Genomic DNA, 19,239 nt, shown 5'->3' with positions numbered 1-19,239 from the left:
GGGGCATGAACCCACGCTATTCAGTCTTCTGCACGTATCGTTTTTCTTGTGTTCGCAAAATATAAGCACGGCGCTCAGTTTATATCACCAAAACACCGAGGAAACAAACATCCAACATCGAAAACAACAAGGAAGCGCGAAAAAAAATGAGGGCTGAGTAATTATTTGCAACGCTTCTAATGGAAACAGAGATATGAAAGTTTAGCCAAATATTGCGCATAGCATCTGCTCTATTTTCGCCCAATTTGAAATAGGTGTCTTCCAGAGATTTTCTTTTTTTTTGGGGGGGGGGGGTGATTTTGGAGAACGTGCTGAATAGGGGCACTGTATACGAAAGTGTGGAACGCTTGCCTAATTTTTTGCAAAACCTGCAGTAAGCCTGCATCCGTTAAAATTTATAATTCTCTCAACGTACTTCCATCTTCAACAAAATAAAAACAAAGTGCCTCGCATAGTTCATTGAGTAGACCGGTAAAACCAAGTGCACACCTCCTATACCGCGAAAAAATTACCAGGAAGCAAGCCTTTATTCATTGCCTCGAAGCACACAATTACTCCGCACACTTCATATTTTTAGTACACGGAATACTTAGCACGGTCCTCATTTCCTCTAGTGACAAAAATGAGGCCATCTTTGATTCTACAGGAGCATCTGGCCTGCTATGTAAGGGATTCATATAACGCCTCTATCGATGAGGGTATGACAACGATTTGATGAAGTTTCTGAAATGATTGCGATGGTACGACTGCATTACCAGAAGGAGACGACTATACTGGGATAGTCACGAATGTATGACGACGATGGAACTACCATGACCTGAGGATGTAAGTTGTGGCTTAAGATAATAAACAGCAATTCGGTCGCATGGTGTCACATAGATCGACAGACAGACAGACAGACAGACAGACAGACAGACAGACGGACGGACGGACGGACGGACGGACGGACGGACGGACAGACGGACGGACGGACGGACAGACAGACAGACAGACAGACAGACAGACAGACAGACAGACAGACAGACAGACAGACAGACAGACAGACAGACAGACAGACAGACAGACAGACAGACAGACAGACAGACAGACAGACAGACAGACAGACAGACAGACAGACAGACAGACAGACAGACAGACAGACAGACAGACAGACAGACAGACAGACAGACAGACAGACAGACAGACAGACAGACAGACAGACAGACAGACAGACAGACAGACAGACAGACAGACAGACAGACAGACAGACAGACAGACAGACAGACAGACAGACAGACAGACAGACAGACAGACAGACAGACAGACAGACAGACAGACAGACAGACGGACGGACGGACGGACGGACGGACGGACGGACGGACGGACGGACGGACGGACGGACGGACGGACGGACGGACGGACGGACGGACGGACGGACGGACGGACGGACGGACGGACGGACGGACGGACGGACGGACGGACGGACGGACGGACGGACGGACGGACGGACGGACGGACGGACGGACGGACGGACGGACGGACGGACGGACGGACGGACGGACGGACGGACGGACGGACGGACGGACGGACGGACGGACGGACGGACGGACGGACGGACGGACGGACGGCGTTGAAGCAGGCAAGTAATGCTGATGGCATAGAAAAGCAGGGCGTATAGTGGGCGAAGTTCATCACTGGAGCCGTTTCCTCCGTGGTGGAAGAGTGCTGCTAATGTATGTTAAGTTGGAGAGATGCGCTGCTGGTGCTAGGATGCGAAAGGGGACATCGTACCGCACGTGTCCGCTTCTATTGTGGATAGCGGATGCGCATTTCGGGGCTGAGCGCGGCTGCGCACGTTCTATCTTAGAGAAAACATGCGGTGGATTTGAAGGGGAGCTTACCCGATATACCTGATGACATCGGGTGAGCAGTGCTTTCGCACGCCTGTTCCTCGTTAAAACGAGAGGCAGCATGAAGGATAACTTGCTCACCTCTGTTGCTGCTCTTCAGAATGCCAGCGTTCTGACAGTGACTGTCCATGGTCATCGAGAGAGATGTGGTCACGTTTGCCCTTGCGCGTGTGATACCGTGCTTGATTATTCAATTAGTAGGGGAATCTGTGCAAATTTATACGGCAGGTAAACCTATTATTCTTACTTCGTACAGCTGTCTACTAATCGCTATCGCCCTCGCTGATTTGCCTCAAGGGCGAGGTTGCAACATGTTTAATGTTGTCAGAGCCGAGTTGCAAATGTGTTCGAACGGATTGACCCTCAGAGCTCCTGGCTTATCTCATAAATTCTGTTTGTGTAAAGGCGAGCAATAATTCTAAGTGGCACACAGGCTTTAGAATGTGAAGCCGCAAGGACGGCAATGCATAATGTCCGATATTAAACACTCGCCATTCCCAGGAATACGCTGGCCATGTCGACAACAGGCTCACAGCAGGTGAGTCCCTGAACGTGGTGTGGCAGCAATGCAACCTTGACGGCAACCTAATGTAGGGCACCACAGTAGAGTAGCACAATAACGAGGAGACTCCGGAAAAGTGCGTTCGGAAGAATCTGCAATGTCTATAGCAGACAAGTAGACATGCATGTTCCCGTATTACACGAATGCATTGAACTTGTTTACCTGTGCGAGCATGCGTGTTCTAGATCACCTTACGATATACGTAGGTTGATAAGAGCGTGGTTTGAATTCATCGAACAGTTCAATGTATATACACCACGCATCAACCACTATGAATGGTGTTAGTTTCTAGCTGTCGTAAAAGACTGCAGTTCCCAAGGTTGTGTCCAAATCATACCACTGTTTCGCCCACCATCACTGCCATGGTCACAAAGTCAGGCGCTTTTTTTTTAGATCACTGAAATTTAGTAACAGTTTCCATTCCTCTCATTAACAAACGAGGCGGCATATAGTGAAGAAAACTAAAACAATCCCCAAATCAACTGTGTGAGAAGAACTGTGCTGTAGCTGACGCACAATGCTGATCCCTGTGATCTCCAGAGGGAAACATTTCGTGCAGATCTGGCAGGCAATGGTACAGGTTATCACCTTTCGAATGGATGGATGGATACAACTTTCTTGACCTTTCGAATAAACCCTAAATTTTGAATATTTTGTCGCTTGTACAACTGACACAAGTGTGAGTAAGTACTTCACAGCGACCTCGGCAAATTCCTTTCATAGTGATGCTCTGTTATTCTGCGAGCCATTTTGTTCTAAAGGAAAATAGCTTAAGCGTGGAAGGGAATAGTTATGGAAACGTACATAAATACATGCCTTTCTCCGTCGAAAACAACACTGAAACCACATGAACATACAAAGATCATTGGTTTTCCTTCCGAGTGCAACGCGCACGTTGCATGTCGGTCATCACAACCATTTGGTGGCTGTTATTTTTGTCTTGGGTTATGTGTGCATAAGGGCTTTGATTATCAGTGTCTTGGTTTTATTTTCAGAAACGGCGCTTAGGCACACAGGCAAACAGAAAAGACGCAGTAAACGGCACCTCAGACAATGCTCCTTACAGATTGAATGCTTCTGAAAATGTGCAATGTGAGCTCTTACAAAAAATGTAAAGAAAACATCTTTCACGTGTTTTTAAAACAGCTTTTGAAGTGAAACTATTCTAAAAAAAAATTTCACTCAAATCCAAGACGAGAAAGCACTGCCACACAAAGAGCCAAAGCACAAAGAGCATTCCGATTATTACATGGAGTACTGATGCTAAGGCACCGTGGGCCCTCGGGTACAGAGACCAGATGCACTGAAATGAAGAACGTTTATGCACAACCATCTAGGAACGACTCACTACAAGTATAGCTAGTCATTAGTATGCAGTCTCTGCACATGTTAGGTATTGCGATGTGTGCTTTCCAGTGCTTGCATCTTGAGTTGTCTCTGTGACGGCGGCCATTTGTCGGGCGGGATGCATGCTTTTGTTGGCGCTTAAAGCAATGCCCTGCTGTTTGTGCGCTGAAGTCATCTACGTCGGGCAACGCACGAACGCACCCTGAGCCGCCCGCGTATCCGCTGCAACGGCCCACACAAAATTTGCAGCAGAGGCAACAACGGGACCATGCGCTAGGCAGTTTGCTTGTTCTGGACCACCGCTGGTCGATCCGTCTGGTTTCTGTAGTTTTGCGACGTATCTGCTCTGACTAACCTGGCAGCGCTAGCTCCGGCCATCTTGCGTTCCGCAGCTTTCGAGCTTCGTGCTCCCGCTGCCACAATGCAGCCTCAACGTTTGTCGTAACTCGAGCGCACTTCTTTTTTAGTTGAGAAAGTTCACAAGGCTCGCGGAATTCAAAACGGTGTGACTTCTAATCGTCACAGCACGCCAAAGCTAAGCATTATTCTATGGACTTCAGCGTAACTCTGTTCCGAGATGCTGCTGCAGTAATCATCATAGGTCCATGTCTAGGCTTCATCGTTTTATTGTAATCCCCTTAACATTCCGACTCGTCTGTTACGTTTGCCTGGGAACAAACTTTCGTGTATAGTGAACTGTAACCCCCTGGTTGCACCCTGCCTTTCCAAGCTTGCGTGACGTAATTAGCAACGATGATTACCGAGAAGGTGAAGCCGAGCGGGACTACGTCTTTCGGAATGTTCATCTCTCTGCTGACCAGGTAGCCCAGCACCAACGTTCTTAGACATACTTCAGTTTCGCAGCTCCCTATGCGAGCCCATTGGCCGACGTGGCCGCCACGGGTGTCACTGAAACTGAAACGGGTGTCACTGCAGTTGCGTCTTTCGTCATGCGCCGCGCATCGTCTGCTCCTGCTGCGACGCGTCGTTTGCACCAACAGACCTGTAGGCGCTTCTCCGCCGGTAAATGTAGTTTAGATACACAGTCCGAGTTTTGTGACAAAACTGCCGCGCATAAGTAACGGGGTCTTCATGGTGACTGTGCACTATATGCGCTTTAGTGACGCATCTCTCACGCAGTGCGCATCGTCTACTCCTGCGATGTCATCTCTGCGGTGGGTCATTTTCCCCAACTGGCCTGTGCCGTTCGCTCTTTGACGACTGTGTTTTGGCTGCCCGAACAGTATTTTATGCCAAGGACCTTTGAATGACATGTCTAGCTAGTATTTAGAGGCTGCAACTACACCGAAAATGAGCGGTCGTGCACTGCGATTTTGGTTTTCAACCAACTTTTTCCCTATAAAAGCGCCATGGTGCTCCCTTCAGCGGGAGCTTTGTTTTTTGCTGCTTATTCTTAAGGTGTGTATTAAAAAAAGAGGGCGAGCGCCTGTGCAGACGTAGGGAAATTAACACATCACGCCCAGCAGTCGCTTGAGACAACGCTGTGGTGAATTGGTCCACGCACGTCAACGCTTTATCGCCTAATAAATTTAACTGACGCATGTATTTTTATAGTTGTCCGCGGATATTATCGGACGTGCAAATGAGTTGGAAGGGATATGTGAGCAGTGACAGGGACGAAGTTAAATACTATGAACATATTTATGTCAAAGCTTAATTCATTTTCTTTTTCACGAACAAAACAAACAACAAACAGAGTGACACTTCTTATTTACTTTGTGCACAAAAATGTAATTTTGAGCCACTTTTCATCAAAGCAATTTTGCCCTCCTTCTGGCTGCTTCCACCTGCTCTGTCAGCGAGTTATGGACGCCAATCACTATAGGTTATATATAAAATAAACTACGCTATCTCATCTGCCCATATTTGTGCTTGAGCAAATGGTTGCGTACATACTTCAGGGCATGTGGCACATCACACAGGAAATAAACGTACGCGTGCTCAGGCAGGCATGGATGTCGAATCTTGTGAAAAGGTTAAGGTTACGCTGCCGCTGCATGATTCCCTTCTGCTGCCACATCGAGCGATTGTTCCCAGCTCCGTCACTGACTACGGCGATCACCATAGCAACATGTTTATGCAATTGCATTACTTCTTGCAACACCAGCTCTGCTAAAATCCTGCCAGGCGCAGCACCTTTCGTGGCAAAAGTCGCAATCGGTTGCACCCAGCTCCACGAGCGCATGATCGGGCGCATGATCGGCACGAGCGCATGATCGGCAAGTTAGTCAGTTCCTTCATTTGATGTGTGCAAATATGCGCAAAACCATCAAGTTTGAAGGTTGACTTGTTGAAATTGTACGCCTGGCTTAACTTGATTTCATCCAAAATCAGTGTGCCGAATTTCTTCCCATCTGCTCTGTTGCCCAGCTGTTTTCTAATAGCTTCAATACAGAGAGGATTGAATCCATACTCGCATGGTATACCTTTCAGAATTTGTGTGAGATGGCTCAGGGAGGGCAAGGGCAGCATATTCATACCAGATAGAAGCTTATATGCCCAAGGGCTTGCTATCATCAGCATTAAACAATTTAAAAGCCAGTCCGCATTGTACCGCGCGCCACACGGAGACTGCTTTCAACTGTTTAAACGATGTCATAAATGCAAGTAAGTTCGGCCAACACTTTTTCGATTCTGTTATCGGGCATTTCATAAAGCCTTTTGCTCAGAGCCAAAATTTCATTATTTTGCTTTTGATGCGCAGCAGCCGCCCTGATCAGCCTCTTCTTCGCATTGCGTATACTTATAGTTTCTGATATCGCTTGATCGTTGCGCTCGGAGCCTTAATGCTCAGTCGAAGTTTCCCCTGGAGACGGAGACAACGCACGCAGAGTAGTTGCTTTGTAAGTGCATTGAACTGCTTGTGGTGCCTATTATCTGATGTCGCCGTGTCACACTGACCTGCTTTCACGCCCGCGCATATGTTCAAGCAGTCTGCTTCTCTCAGGATTCTTTCCGCACTTGCAAAGCTAGTCGCAGCTCGAAATAGCCTCCTGTGAATTTTGCTGTAGCCGTTTATGCAGCAAGTACCATGCTCTTCAAGCACAACAGTTTTCATCACTCGCAGATGCCCGGCTACCAGTTGCCTCTTATAAAATACTCTGCATCGCTTCTGTGTTGCGTCGTCCTCAACAATTTCGAACTTCCAGAGCGCACAAGGCAGTGTCACGTTCGTGAGCTCGTTGAGCACTAAGTGCGTAGCGCATGTTTGTCAAGTTCCTTCTTCCAAGCCCAGCAGCAGGTTTGAAGTTGAAGCGCTGTCACTAGAAGCTTCGCCCGATGTACTTGCCGGCACTTGCGCTCGTTCTTTTGGTGGACGTCGCTTTCGCTTTACATTTTTTTGGCTTTGAGATGTGCTCAGGCAGCCCAGGAAAGAGCCGAAGAAGTGGGCCGGGAAAACGCATCCATCTCCCGCGAGGAATCAATATTTCTTTGTTACCCACAACATGCTTGTAGTATTTCATAAAGTCGTGGTCCTCAAAGTGGCGTTCACACACTTATGATTTGTTTGGGAGGCGTTTGTCTTTTCGGTGTAGCATGCGTCATGCGTTCCCAACTTTTAAACTCTCCAGCGTCTTGCGGCGGTGACAAAAAATAGTGACCAGCGGCATCGTGTCTCAGGCCGATGGTGCAGCCGGGGGCAAAACAGCACGGCATAGGGAACTTCTTGCTGTCATGGGACAAGGAAACGCTTCTTCAAGAAGCTTTTGAAGAGAGCAAATCATGACACATCACACAAGACATACAAAACGGAGAAGGATAACGGCAGATGATGCAGCGCAACCAACATGAAACCAGAAGTGAAAGCAGAAGTCAAGTTTCAAGTTCATAACGAGAAACGCATATACAATACCTAGCTCAGATATGACAAATTGTCACAAAGAGGCTCAAAATTAAGAACTGCGAAATAAATGCTTCTCAAAATGAAAACTGGAAATCTACCAGAAATGGAGCAAGTTCTATCAGAAACAATACAAAAAGTGACGAAAGACGCGATCGCAGCGCCGCTATTTCGCGTGACCACCACTTCCGCCATCTCCCGAACGGAGCTGTGAAGTTGAAGTATGTCTAATGGCGTTTTTCACTGGTCGATCTGGAGCAGTCGCCTGAATCCTCGCGCGAGCGCTCGGCTTTCACCAATCCGAATCTGCCAGTGGAGCGCACGAACGCTCCGCGGGGGATCACACAGGAAGTCTGCGTGCACGTGACAGAAACCGGTTCCGAAAACTGTGCCCAACTTCCGCTCAGTACGTTTCCACGGCAACCAAAGCCTCCGTCCCACGTGCCATCCCACGTGCGTAATTTGACCGCGGCAGCACACAACACCTGTGCGGCAGTCGGATGGAGTCTGTAATTTTTGGTGTCGCGCCCGCAAGGACTGTGCATGGACAACGTAGGGTTGACGCCTGCAGTGCGCCGGCTGTTGCAGGATCTCCTCAAGGAAGGTGAAAACGAGTGCAGCGGTAAGTAAGTGGCATTCACTTGAAATGGATCGTAACATCAAATTCCGCGTGACATTCAAGGCTAATATATTAAATAGCTGGTCTAGGTGCACCTCAAGGCAGGAGAAATAAGCGCAGGCAAAATCTCGGAGCATTTTAAACCGCATTTTTGCCCCTTTGATCCATGCTCCGGCTGCATGCTGTGTGGTCGTGATTCGAGGAAAGTTCCGGTCATGCATTTTATAGTCAAGTTACCCAACGAAAAAATGTTGTCGCTTATATTACGAGCACGTGTTGTTGATGAAGCGTATGCTCAGATATAAATAATGTACTTCAGGCGTCGAGATCGCGTTTGCAGCTTTCTTGTTATGTTTAACAGCAAATTTCACTTGTCAAACATTCTAATTATATGGCAAAATTCATGCCAGCCGGAGAGATATACATTTATAGGATATTGTAAGTTGTGCTGCTTAGAGGGATTTACCGGCAACGGAAGCCTTTCGCACATACGCATACACAAAAACGGTTTACAGTGGTCAGGCATCAGCCTCTGTAAATATCCCACTGTTTTACATGCTACACACGCGCACTGTCGTATTTTTCGCAATGCGCAGCTTATATCGAGTTTACCCTCTTTATGAAAAACATGGCGAGCTTCGTGCGATCCCAAGTGTGTGTGCGTATTTTTTTAGCAGACCTTGTTGCTTTCAATTCTGCCCGTTAGATTTTATTCTTGTTTTATGCTTTCTGTACATGAAGGTGCTACCGATTGCGACACCGACGCTACGACCAGTGAAGAACACAGTGTATCTTCAATAAATGGCAAGTAGTTCTGCACTCAACAAAAATCTGGACAGAACTACTTTCTATGGCGAGCTCTGTTAATCTTTTCTTTCACGGAGAGTCCACGCATTGTGCCGTTCTCCTTTCACTATAAAACCCTCACCACCCGGCGCGCCCGCTCTCCCTCTTTGTTACAAAAATAAGAAACAGAAAGGGGCCGTCTTTTACCACTGCTCTACAAGTCTTTATTTATTTTTCTGTGGCTTTGAAGAAGAAATACTAAGTTTAGGTGTTAGGTGTTCATTTCGCTAAGCTAGAACATTACTGTTTTTATGCTAGATCTTTGACCTTCTCAAGTGATAATTCAAACACAGGAAACAATGTGCAAGAATTTCAGAACTCACTCAAGAACTGCTCAATTTAGGACCAGGCATCCCCCAGAGGAGCACTTGGAGCTATACTTCAGTGCGGTAACTCATATATGAATAATGTATTCAAAATATGTGCAGCCAAATACATTCGTGGCAGGGGCTTTTGCCAAGATGCTAGAAAAACCTTTTTTTTCTTCTTTGCCATTGTTGTAACATTTGTACTATTTGTTTCGTAAAGAACAAATGCTCAATTAAATTAATAATGGACAAAAATATAGGATGCAATGTCTGAATAACCAAAATTTAAAGATCATGCCTGAAGAATTTACGTGCGCTGTCAAGCCTACCCTAATGGTTCATTTACATTACTGCTTTTGAACTATCAAACACTGGTTCAGCTGCATCCATTGGTGTACCTGCACGTGGGGCTGGTCAGTTAAGAAAGGCTGCTGCACGTGGTAAGTATGCTTTCAATATAATCACCAGAGGTGCTAATGAAAGCGGAGAGGGGGGCAGAGCTTACGGTTGCTTTCCAGAAGAGACCTTTTATTATGCGACGTTTTTAAATTTACACCCAAGCAAGTTCCTTAGCTTCGAAAAACACTTTTACGAGGTCGCAAACAAAGTGTAGACTGTGTGAATTTTTTTCTATCTGCTAATTGCTGTAGGGGGATACCCACCATCATTCGTTGTATACAGCTCCAAAGCAAGTGTGGATACAGCACAACTCGCTCCAGGCTTGGAATAAGCATTCTGCTGCTCAGAATAGGCTGCCCCATGAACCAAAGGCTAACCTCTATTTCTTCTCTAAAACACAATTTTATCCCCCACAAAAGCAGTCGGTGGTATCGCCACTGGTCATTCACTATAAGTGAAATGCTTTGTGCAAGTAAATGGCAGCCAAGAACTGTATGTAGCTGATCTGGTTTCTGACAAACATAGAAAATTTTCCAATATTATGAACAGTTGAAACTTGTACTTGGTTTAGAGAGATTCAGTTTGCTCCTGTTAGAACAACATTCTCTATACTGGATCCCCAACTTTTTGCAAGTGCATCTAATAGGACATTACTGTATGTACTGTATATTGTGTTACATTTACATCGATGCTTGTACTGACACACATATACACAATCTTCCTGCATTGATTTTTTCCTTTATGTGCAACTCAAAGTTCATTGCTGAAGCAATTATGCCCTTTACCCTAACAATGTTAGTGCTGGGCACAGCAAGTGAAATGGTTATGAATGATGAAAATTTATTTTGCTGTTGTACATTCCAGCTCCGGGGTGCGAGTGGACAAGCGGGGAGACAAAGCTGCTGCTTGATTTGTATAGCACTTATTTTCCTCAAGTGGGCCCTCTAAAAAAATTCAGAAACAAGGAGCCATGTTCGAAAAAATTGCAGTAGAGCTGCAACGCAGAACTGGTACGATCAAGATTGGAGAGCAGTGCTGCACGAGGTACAAAACAGTGCTAGAGAGGAAAAATGTAGCAGCCGTGCAAAATAACACATCTACCTGATGTCCCCTATGAAGATGAGCTGGAGAAGATCAGGTGGCTCGACGACAGCCTGGAACCAGAGATAGTGAGGGATGCGAGTGGTGTGGTGTCAAGAAAGACACACCCACAGTTACCAGCATCAGAGTCCGTCTGCCATGGCACGTCTAGCTGTCCAAGTTCTACTTGTAGTGCCACAGAGACTGCAGCTTGTTCCCTTGAGCAGGAGCAGCAGCCAAGAGACGATGGTAGAAAAAAATTGCCCAAGTACAGCCCGGATGCTACAAATGACTGCATTTTTGGAAAAAGTCGAAGAAATTGAAGAGCGCAGGGCAAAGGGACAAGTCAAGAGAGACATAAAAAAAAGAAGAAAGGCGACTTGAAAAGATGCAGAGGCGGGGTCAAATGCATGCAGAAAAGATAAGCCTTCTGCGTGAAGCTTTTGGCTTAGACCACAATGATTAAAATGCGATAAAAACACGTTTATTGCAAAGATGGTGCTCCTTGACATTACTAAGAGTATTGGACACATTCCTTGAAGAAAATAAAGCAATCACACTTTGACAATGCATAACATTGCACATACATGTGCACAACACTACTTTTCCTCCCTCTGAACATTGTATTGACAATGTAAAAGAAAATTGTTACACAAAGATTGTCTTGTAACATTTTTGTTACTGTGACTTTTTGTTTTAATTATATTAGGTGCTTTTGGTTTATGTAATTACGTTTCATAAATAGCAGCTGCAAAAGTGTTCTTTCTTAATTGAGCACAAAGCTTATTCCTCTTGCACAGTACAAAGCAGTGCAGGCAAGAGGGGACACAGGGCAAAAAGCTGCTAAAGGCAGCTGAGAAAGCACCCAGTGCCCTAGGTACACATGAACAGTAATGGGTTGGTATATACAAGATTTGCATGCAACATTTCTCAACGGAAAATCAATATATGGTGCATTCACACACTACAAAAGAGAAAACAATACGTAATATCAACCTAAACATTTTACAATATAATTCATGCCTATTTACAATGCAGGAGCAGTGGTTTCAAAATCCAAAAGCATGGATGACAGCTGATTTCACGATGTATCTTCTAAACATACATTATTTTTAGCAAATATGTTGACATAATGAGACACGTATGATAAAGATTGTCTGTGATATAAGGTGCGGCAAAGAGGTAGACGGCAAGGCCAGTGATGTCGTACATTGTGGGGAGGGGTATAATGATGGGGGTTAAACTCTGTTGATAGAGGTTCATTACTTGATATAATTGCATTTTTGTATATATACAATAAATGGAATGGATATAACGCAATAATGCTGAGAATACCAAACTGTTTAAAGTACAGACAACTATGGGATTTCCATGGTAGATTTGCAATTACCTTAATTGCCCGTTTCATGTTCTAACTATTAGGTCATGGTCACGCAACTACTTTTATCATCCCTGTGGAAGCTAACTCATTCAGATGTTTGGTGCAAGCAGCATATCGCAGAGCACGAGCTTTTGGCAGATGCCAGTTTTCATAATTGTTTTCCATACATTACTTGATTACTTATTATTTCATTGCATTACAATATTTACATGACGCATTCACATTATCCCTTACATCATACACAAGAAGTTACCAGTTTGCATTTCCTGCTCAAATGTACATTGCTTGAAGCAAGCATTCCTGCTTCGCTTCCCCTTGTCGACGCAATGCAGCTTCACTTGATGTCAGGGGGCCGCAGTTCTGGCTGTCGTCATCTCGTGGTGCTTGCCAGTCCCATGGTGAGCTTGCGTCGTCACTATATGGTGGCACATCGACATCACCACAACTAACGCACAGGTTGTGCAAAACACAACAAGCAATGATGAACTTGTTCATCGTATCAACAAAAAAAATCCAAGTGCAGCAGCTGACGGAACCTGCCCTTGAGGTCCCCGAACGTGTTCTCGATGTTGACTCTCGTTGCCGAAAAGCTTAGGTTAAAGGCTCGTTGTCTTCATTTTAAACGTCCATAGTCGCGAAATGGTGTGATGAGATAATCACGAAGTGAATAAGCAGCATCCCCAAGAACATGGAACTTCCCAGAGCAACAAATGCTAGGCGACCGCTCGGCAAGCCTAGACTTTCTGAAGATCCTTGAATCACGAATTTTACTCTGATTGCCAATTGTGACGTCCAGAAACCTCTTCTTGTAGTCACACACAGCTTGCAGAGTCAACGCTGGGTAGTTGTGCCTGTTTACATGTGTCGAGCGCACCTTCTTCGCAGGACATCGGACGCTTACATAGGAGCCATCGATACATCCAATAGTATTGGGCACACCCGACACCTGCAATATTAAGAGAAATTTAGGAACATCTGGGACAGATATTTAAAATTTAAGCATCTTAACTGAATGAATGTGCTTCTCTTGAATGACTAGCCATATCGCCTAAATGGGGATTGAGTTTAATAGGGCTGGGTTTACTACGACGATATAAGCCCAACTCATGTCAAGATACATAAAGGGAAAGCATGATGGCACAGACTATTGTTGCTAAATTGAGTGCATGACATGAAAGAGTGACATATCAATAAAATTCTTACTTGCTCAACGTCTGCCGATAGCTCATTGAGGTCTGCTGGGAATATTAAGAGTTCTTTGGCAATGTCCACTAGATAATGAAGTATACGCTCAACAATCCTGAATGCCGTTGCATCCCCGATGCCGAATCGGCTGGCCACATCCCTCAGGTACGCCTTGTTTGCAGCGAACCTGAAAAAGTATACAAATTTTATGAACAATCTGTGTAAGCTAAAGGTAAATAGTAATACAAGTTAAAAGTAATACCTTTATTAAAATGCTAACCGTTCAAATAATGGTATGCCCTTTATTCTCTTCAGGTGCTATGTACGATAATAGAGCTTGCAAGCTTTGTGCCTCAAAAGTAAGAATATTAGCCATGTATACAATGTATTGCTCACTCCTTTTTGAATGGAAGAATGGGTAGAAGCCTGGCAACTACAGGCTGCTTTTATCGCTATCCCTACGGTATATGTACAAGTGTGGGCACAAACGTCATTAAAACTTTCATCCTTCAACATCTGTAATCAACATGTGCAAGATAGACTGCTGGCTAGCTTGTAAAAGCTGCATTGTGTATAAAAACCGTCCTTGCGTTCCCTGGTTTTCTTCATCATTTACACCCATCAGTGTGTGTGTGCGTTGCATGCAACCAGTGGACCTTATGCTGGACATTTATGCACTGTCAGCAATCCTCACATGTAATAAAGAGAGACAGAAACAGGATTTCTGCGTGAAATGGGCATTTCAAACGAGTAAGCATTTAAAGTTTGGAATGACCTCGGAAATCAAAAATACTAGCGCTCGATCTAAACGCGCACCTTTTGCGTTTTGATCGCGCCGCTGTGACAAAATGAACACCAAATAATTGCATTATATTTCAATACTTGAAGAAAGCATGACGTAAGGTTAAGTAAACAGGCGCACAATATTTAACACAGCTCGATGACTTACCAAAGGAAGATCAGAGCGTGCTCTTCAGCGGTTTTCGAAGGGGACCCGCCACGATCACTGCGTGGATAGAACTAGGAGTCCTCAAACCTCCTTATCAGGTCCTCCGCTACACTTCTAGAAACTCTGAAGTTCCTGCGAAACTGCAAACAAGCAAATATTTAATAAATACAATAACGAGACACCTGCACTATTAATGTGGTGCTATGCTTACCTCATCATCCGAGTATAGCCGCACAACTTCCTCAACGAATCCGACAATCCTAGGACATTTGCGCGGTGGTTCTGAGAATGCCTCTGAAAAAAAAGCTTCGTAGAGTACTTGCGTCATCTCGCAATCGCTGTCGTCCGAGCTGGAAGAGCTGCTACTCGAACTCTCATTGCTAAACGCGAGCTCTATAGCAGCACCAAACGCAGCCATTTTGCGAAGCAACACAATGTTGTGCGTACCGACCGGGTACCGATGTCACTTGAATACGGAAGTGACGCCATGTGGCGCGTTCTATTTCCGCCCGAAAGCGCGTCTAGGCGGCGGAGCAAGTGAGGGCGATCCGGCGCGGAGCGAGTTGATCCGAAATGACCAGTGGACGCGCGAACTCGCTCCAGACCGACCAGTGAAATTCGGATTCGTTGCCACGGAGCAAAAGATCCTGCTCCGAATCGACCAGTGAAGAACGCTATAAGAATGGCGTGCCTCTATTTGTCGTACAAAAATCCCTCACGTGACCTGATCCTAGGTGCCTAGGGACAGCATCGTTTAGGGATTTTTGAGAAGGCGCGATGCTGGCGCCGAGCGACGCCGTGGCGTGTTCGTTCTCTGTACCGCGCGTTGTTCAACATTGCTCGTGTGATTGTGCGTGCGTTGGTTGTGTGTTGCTTGTAGGTTCTGTGTTACTTGGCGGAAAGCCGTCAGTAGTGGCGGTGCGGCAGTGCGGCTTTGGCCTCGATGAGCTCTCGCAGTACAGAATCTGCATTGTGTGACCCGTGCTTTCTTGAGAACCCGGCGGTGGTGACAATTGAAATGTCGAAGTGGACTAGCGCCTCAGCAGTGAAGTTCTGCGAACTGCGATGTGGCGTCGCCATGTCCGACTTTGCTTAACGGACATCGAGGGATGTGCTGCTCGCTGCAAGTAATGTAAATGCAACTGCGTCGACCACCCACAGTTCAGCGCTGAATGTGTGTTTGGTGTGCTGTGCTTGAAACGAGTGGTGCAGCCATGGCGGAGGAGCAGAATGGCCTAGGGGCTCCGTTTGCGCGTTCACAGACATGTGCTCCCGCCTTGGTCTCATTAGCGGCTATCGGGGGATTGTGGTGTGCTAGCTCCTTGCCTAGTATGAAGTGTACGACGCTAACACACAGCATGTTCAGGTGTTTCTGCGCTATATGTCATTTGCCTGACGGCCGAGTTGAAAACGAGACATATGTCTGTGTTTTTTGCGTTTGTGTGTTGTAAATTACTTTGTGTTGTTGAAGTTCTGGGAGTCTTATCACGCAAGGAGCGCGAACGTAAACATAAACACATATATGTGTCTGAAATTTTGAATTACCCATGATACCCTTTACGACTGATAAGTGAGCTACACGGCCTGTGTATCAGCTACCACATGTTGCGACGCCCTTCCGCGTGGTATACTGATGCATGGTGCGCGTTTATTTCTGTACTGTTGTAAAAAGCATTTGTTTATTCACTCAATACAAATGTACGGTTTCTTTGCTGCAGTACATTTTAGTTACGCGGTGAAGCATACTAAACGAGAGAGGGGACGGCTATCAGCCAGCATAGTATGTCCACTTAGGCGACCTGAGAGGCGGCAAGTGCGCGAGTGTATAATTAAAGAACTCTTATTATGTCCAGTGACAGTGACCCCTTTTCACTTTTAGTATGCTTCACCGCAGTTTATTGCTCAGGCTTCACCGCGAAATATTAGTGTATTGCGAGAAAGATAATCGTAAAAAGCCTAATTAGGCAAGGTTTCTTTTGTAGCTTGCTACACCGCAACACAGGGGTGTAAATAAGCATCGTGAAGTAAAGCATACTAAGAGTGGAAAGGGCGCATGGGTTTACACTGTGCTCATTATTGTCAATTGTGACATAATTTGCAAGTGCGTCTGTGCTCGTGGTAAGCTTCATTGGCAATTCTTAGTGCATTACAAATTGATATTGCAGAGAAGCTTACTAAATCACATTTTCCATTATGGTACGTGTTATTCACCTTCAATGCAGGAGCACAGTGTCCATTCTTGCCCCTGCTTGTTGCGGGACTGCACATGCTCTTTGAGAATTGATTCATTTCATTGATTAAGCACGAGACCTAGCAATCGGTAGCCCAAATATATATTTGAGAAAACCAAAACGAATTCAGCAGTAAGAAGCTAAAAGGTTGTTTGGCGTAGACCAGTGGCCAAGTCCGGATATGAAAGACGAGGAAGAAAAGCCGAGTCCTTCCACTTCAACACTGGGAGGCACAACACCCACAAATAAATATGACTCTTACTTATTTGACTTTTTAAGGAGGTTACCGACTTGCCTTGGCAAGTGTTCACTTCAAAAAACACAGCATGAAGTAAGCTTCCTGCGAATATTTCACCAGCTACTGCATCATTGTTTCACATTACAAGTGAAACTGCAATTTTATTTATGCCACAACTTGCCCAATTTTGTGTTTTGCAGTAGGATGTTAGCAATGCTATTAAGGCACTTTAACACATGAACTCAAGTAGAGAGAAAAAAAAAATAAAAGTAGGAAAGGAGTGGCTTTTTCTACGTAGACTATGCATACACCTGGTGCTCTTATGGACATTTTTTGCCTATGTGCTAAACCATTCTAAACAAGAAAAGGTTATACACAATTAGTTTATACACAGATCACAACTAAACCACAGGTACCTTTGGTAAGCAAAGTATATTTGTTCGGTGACATAATCTGCAGCCCTGCTATTAGGCTTTCCTTCCTTCCTTTTCAGCTGTGCAGGTTCATCAAGAAGTGATGAGACAATTTCACAATTTTATTCGTTGAAAGACTTAGCGAAATCTTTTCGGGTTATTTTTTTTGGTTTCAGACTCTGCACATTGCATTTTAAGGAGTGTTTTCTGTGTTGCTTTTGCTTTATGGGTAGAACATGTCAACATTTTTACACCATGTCAAGTATGTGGTGCCATACACTGTTCTTAGATGGAGTCTTGCCCTTTCATTCTGTGTAATATGATGTCAGTTTTTTGTGTCCAAGGCCATTTCACAGCGTGATTGCAGCATTTTGCTAAGTTTTGCCTCTGTCACCCAAGCTTGAAAGATTGCTAGCCACTGCTGGTGGCATGATACATGTGACATTTCTTTTTCAATAAAAGGAAGTCTGTCACTTATCCTGTGCACTGGTTGTCTTTTCTCTTTGAATTGCAATTTGTAGCCTATATTTGCTCTTTTATTGCATTTCAGATCATGAATGGCTATCATAAATAACATTTAACCATATTGCACACAGTGTGGATGATATGTAATTGCGATATATGGCCACCATAAATATAATATAAGTTAATAATTCAAGAATAGTGCCTTTGGATGGTGGTGCAGCCATGAATTGTGGCTAAAAGGTACCAGTGCTGCCGGTAGCACCACTTGTGCAGGATATAGTTCAACTCTACTTCTTTCAAACACCATTGTTTTTATCTGCATTTGCTTAGCTCCGGTTTCTGCGAACAACACGCATCTAGTGGGAGAGTGGCTTGCACCTGCAGTTGGGTCCAATGAATAGCCAAATTTCTGCCATTTTCTGGCAAATTTCTGCCAAATTTTTTTCATGTTATTAGCATATTAGTAAGGGCAGTCGTTTTTATAGTAGCCTGTTTGCCCAGTGTAGAAGCCGCTGCAGGGTGTCAGGATCTCATACACATCTTCAGCTTTGCAGGGGACACAGCATCTGGCACATAGTTTGTCACAGGCCATGTATTCGAGGGAAGTTGAGTTTACTGACTAGCAAAGGAAGAACCAAGCTTGTTGGATATGAAGTAAACCACCTGTATACTCAGTGGCCTTCTTTCATTCGTGTGACATATGTGGTTATAGCAACCCTTGTTTTAAGCACTTCTTGTCCAACAGCGGTGATTTCTTTTGAAACACTCAGGATAGCTATCAGCAAGCTGGACAGGCATAACACTGAAAAATCAGCAGATGTTAATTGTCGCGCTTATCATGCGGAGCTTCGTCCAGTATGATGAGGGCGTAAATAATTGAGGGTGTTCATCAAGGTCTTGTTGCACTGTCACAAGTTTGGAGCAGCATGATGTGTTGTACTTTTTTGATTGCATGCTATAGGTTTAGCAAGTGTGGCCATGGTTGAAGTGCCGTGCAAGGTGAAGAAAACAGATATCTATGAGCACCATCCTGGTAAAGGCGACTCTGTGAAAACTAGTGGGAAGCCTGTTGAACATCTGGTTGACCCACTTGCTGTCTCCATCAGGCAAAGTATGATAAAGAGAAGGAAGTCATCAACACATCAGACGGCTTTTACATATAACAAGGGTGGCTATACTACGACTAACGCTGACCTAGATTTTTTTTCAACAATGTACTTGTCCCTTGCTTTTACAGTAGAACGGTCGAGAAAAAATGGGTACTCTTTCGAGACAAATTACAGTCATTAGTAAACCAGTACATCCTAATAATCAAAATATCCAATGATAAATTGAACCATGGTTCACCTTTTTCCTTCGGCGTCTTCGAAACAAAAAGAAACGCTTATACACTAGTGCTAAACGACTTGACACCCCATCGTCTTGGGAAAAATACAATCAATGTTTAAAAAACCACAACTACAAA

The 19,239-nt window shown here is 44.9% G+C and overlaps 1 protein-coding gene across 1 annotated transcript; it reads right to left on the bottom strand.

Annotated features, from left to right (window-relative positions):
* Nucleotides 1–12,906: 12,906 nt before the first annotated feature.
* Nucleotides 12,907–14,845, bottom strand: LOC139060264 (uncharacterized). The gene is made up of 4 exons (XM_070539358.1): nucleotides 14,639–14,845; nucleotides 14,428–14,498; nucleotides 13,497–13,665; nucleotides 12,907–13,239 (listed from the first exon to the last, which is right to left on the bottom strand). The coding sequence occupies exons 1-4, from the start codon at nucleotides 14,843–14,845 to the stop codon at nucleotides 12,907–12,909; spliced, it is 780 nt and encodes a 259-aa protein (XP_070395459.1).
* Between the last annotated feature and the right edge of the window lie 4,394 nt (nucleotides 14,846–19,239).

The sequence above is a fragment of the Dermacentor albipictus genome, chromosome 5 (assembly GCF_038994185.2).
Source record: "Dermacentor albipictus isolate Rhodes 1998 colony chromosome 5, USDA_Dalb.pri_finalv2, whole genome shotgun sequence".
In the NCBI taxonomy this organism is placed as follows: domain Eukaryota; kingdom Metazoa; phylum Arthropoda; class Arachnida; order Ixodida; family Ixodidae; genus Dermacentor; species Dermacentor albipictus.
The sequence above is the reverse complement of the archived record's forward strand: the minus strand, read 5'-3'. Positions and strand labels throughout refer to the sequence as shown.

Bases quoted from the DNA above. Each gene is read 5' to 3' on its own strand.
- LOC139060264 (XM_070539358.1), bottom strand. From the start codon at position 14,845: ATGGCTGCGTTTGGTGCTGCTATAGAGCTCGCGTTTAGCAATGAGAGT. The intron at 14,499-14,638 runs GTAAGCATAGCA...GAGGACTCCTAG, and splicing joins GGCTATACTCGGATGATGAG to TTCTATCCACGCAGTGATCG. The intron at 13,240-13,496 runs GTAAGAATTTTA...TTAATATTGCAG, and splicing joins TATCGGCAGACGTTGAGCAA to GTGTCGGGTGTGCCCAATAC.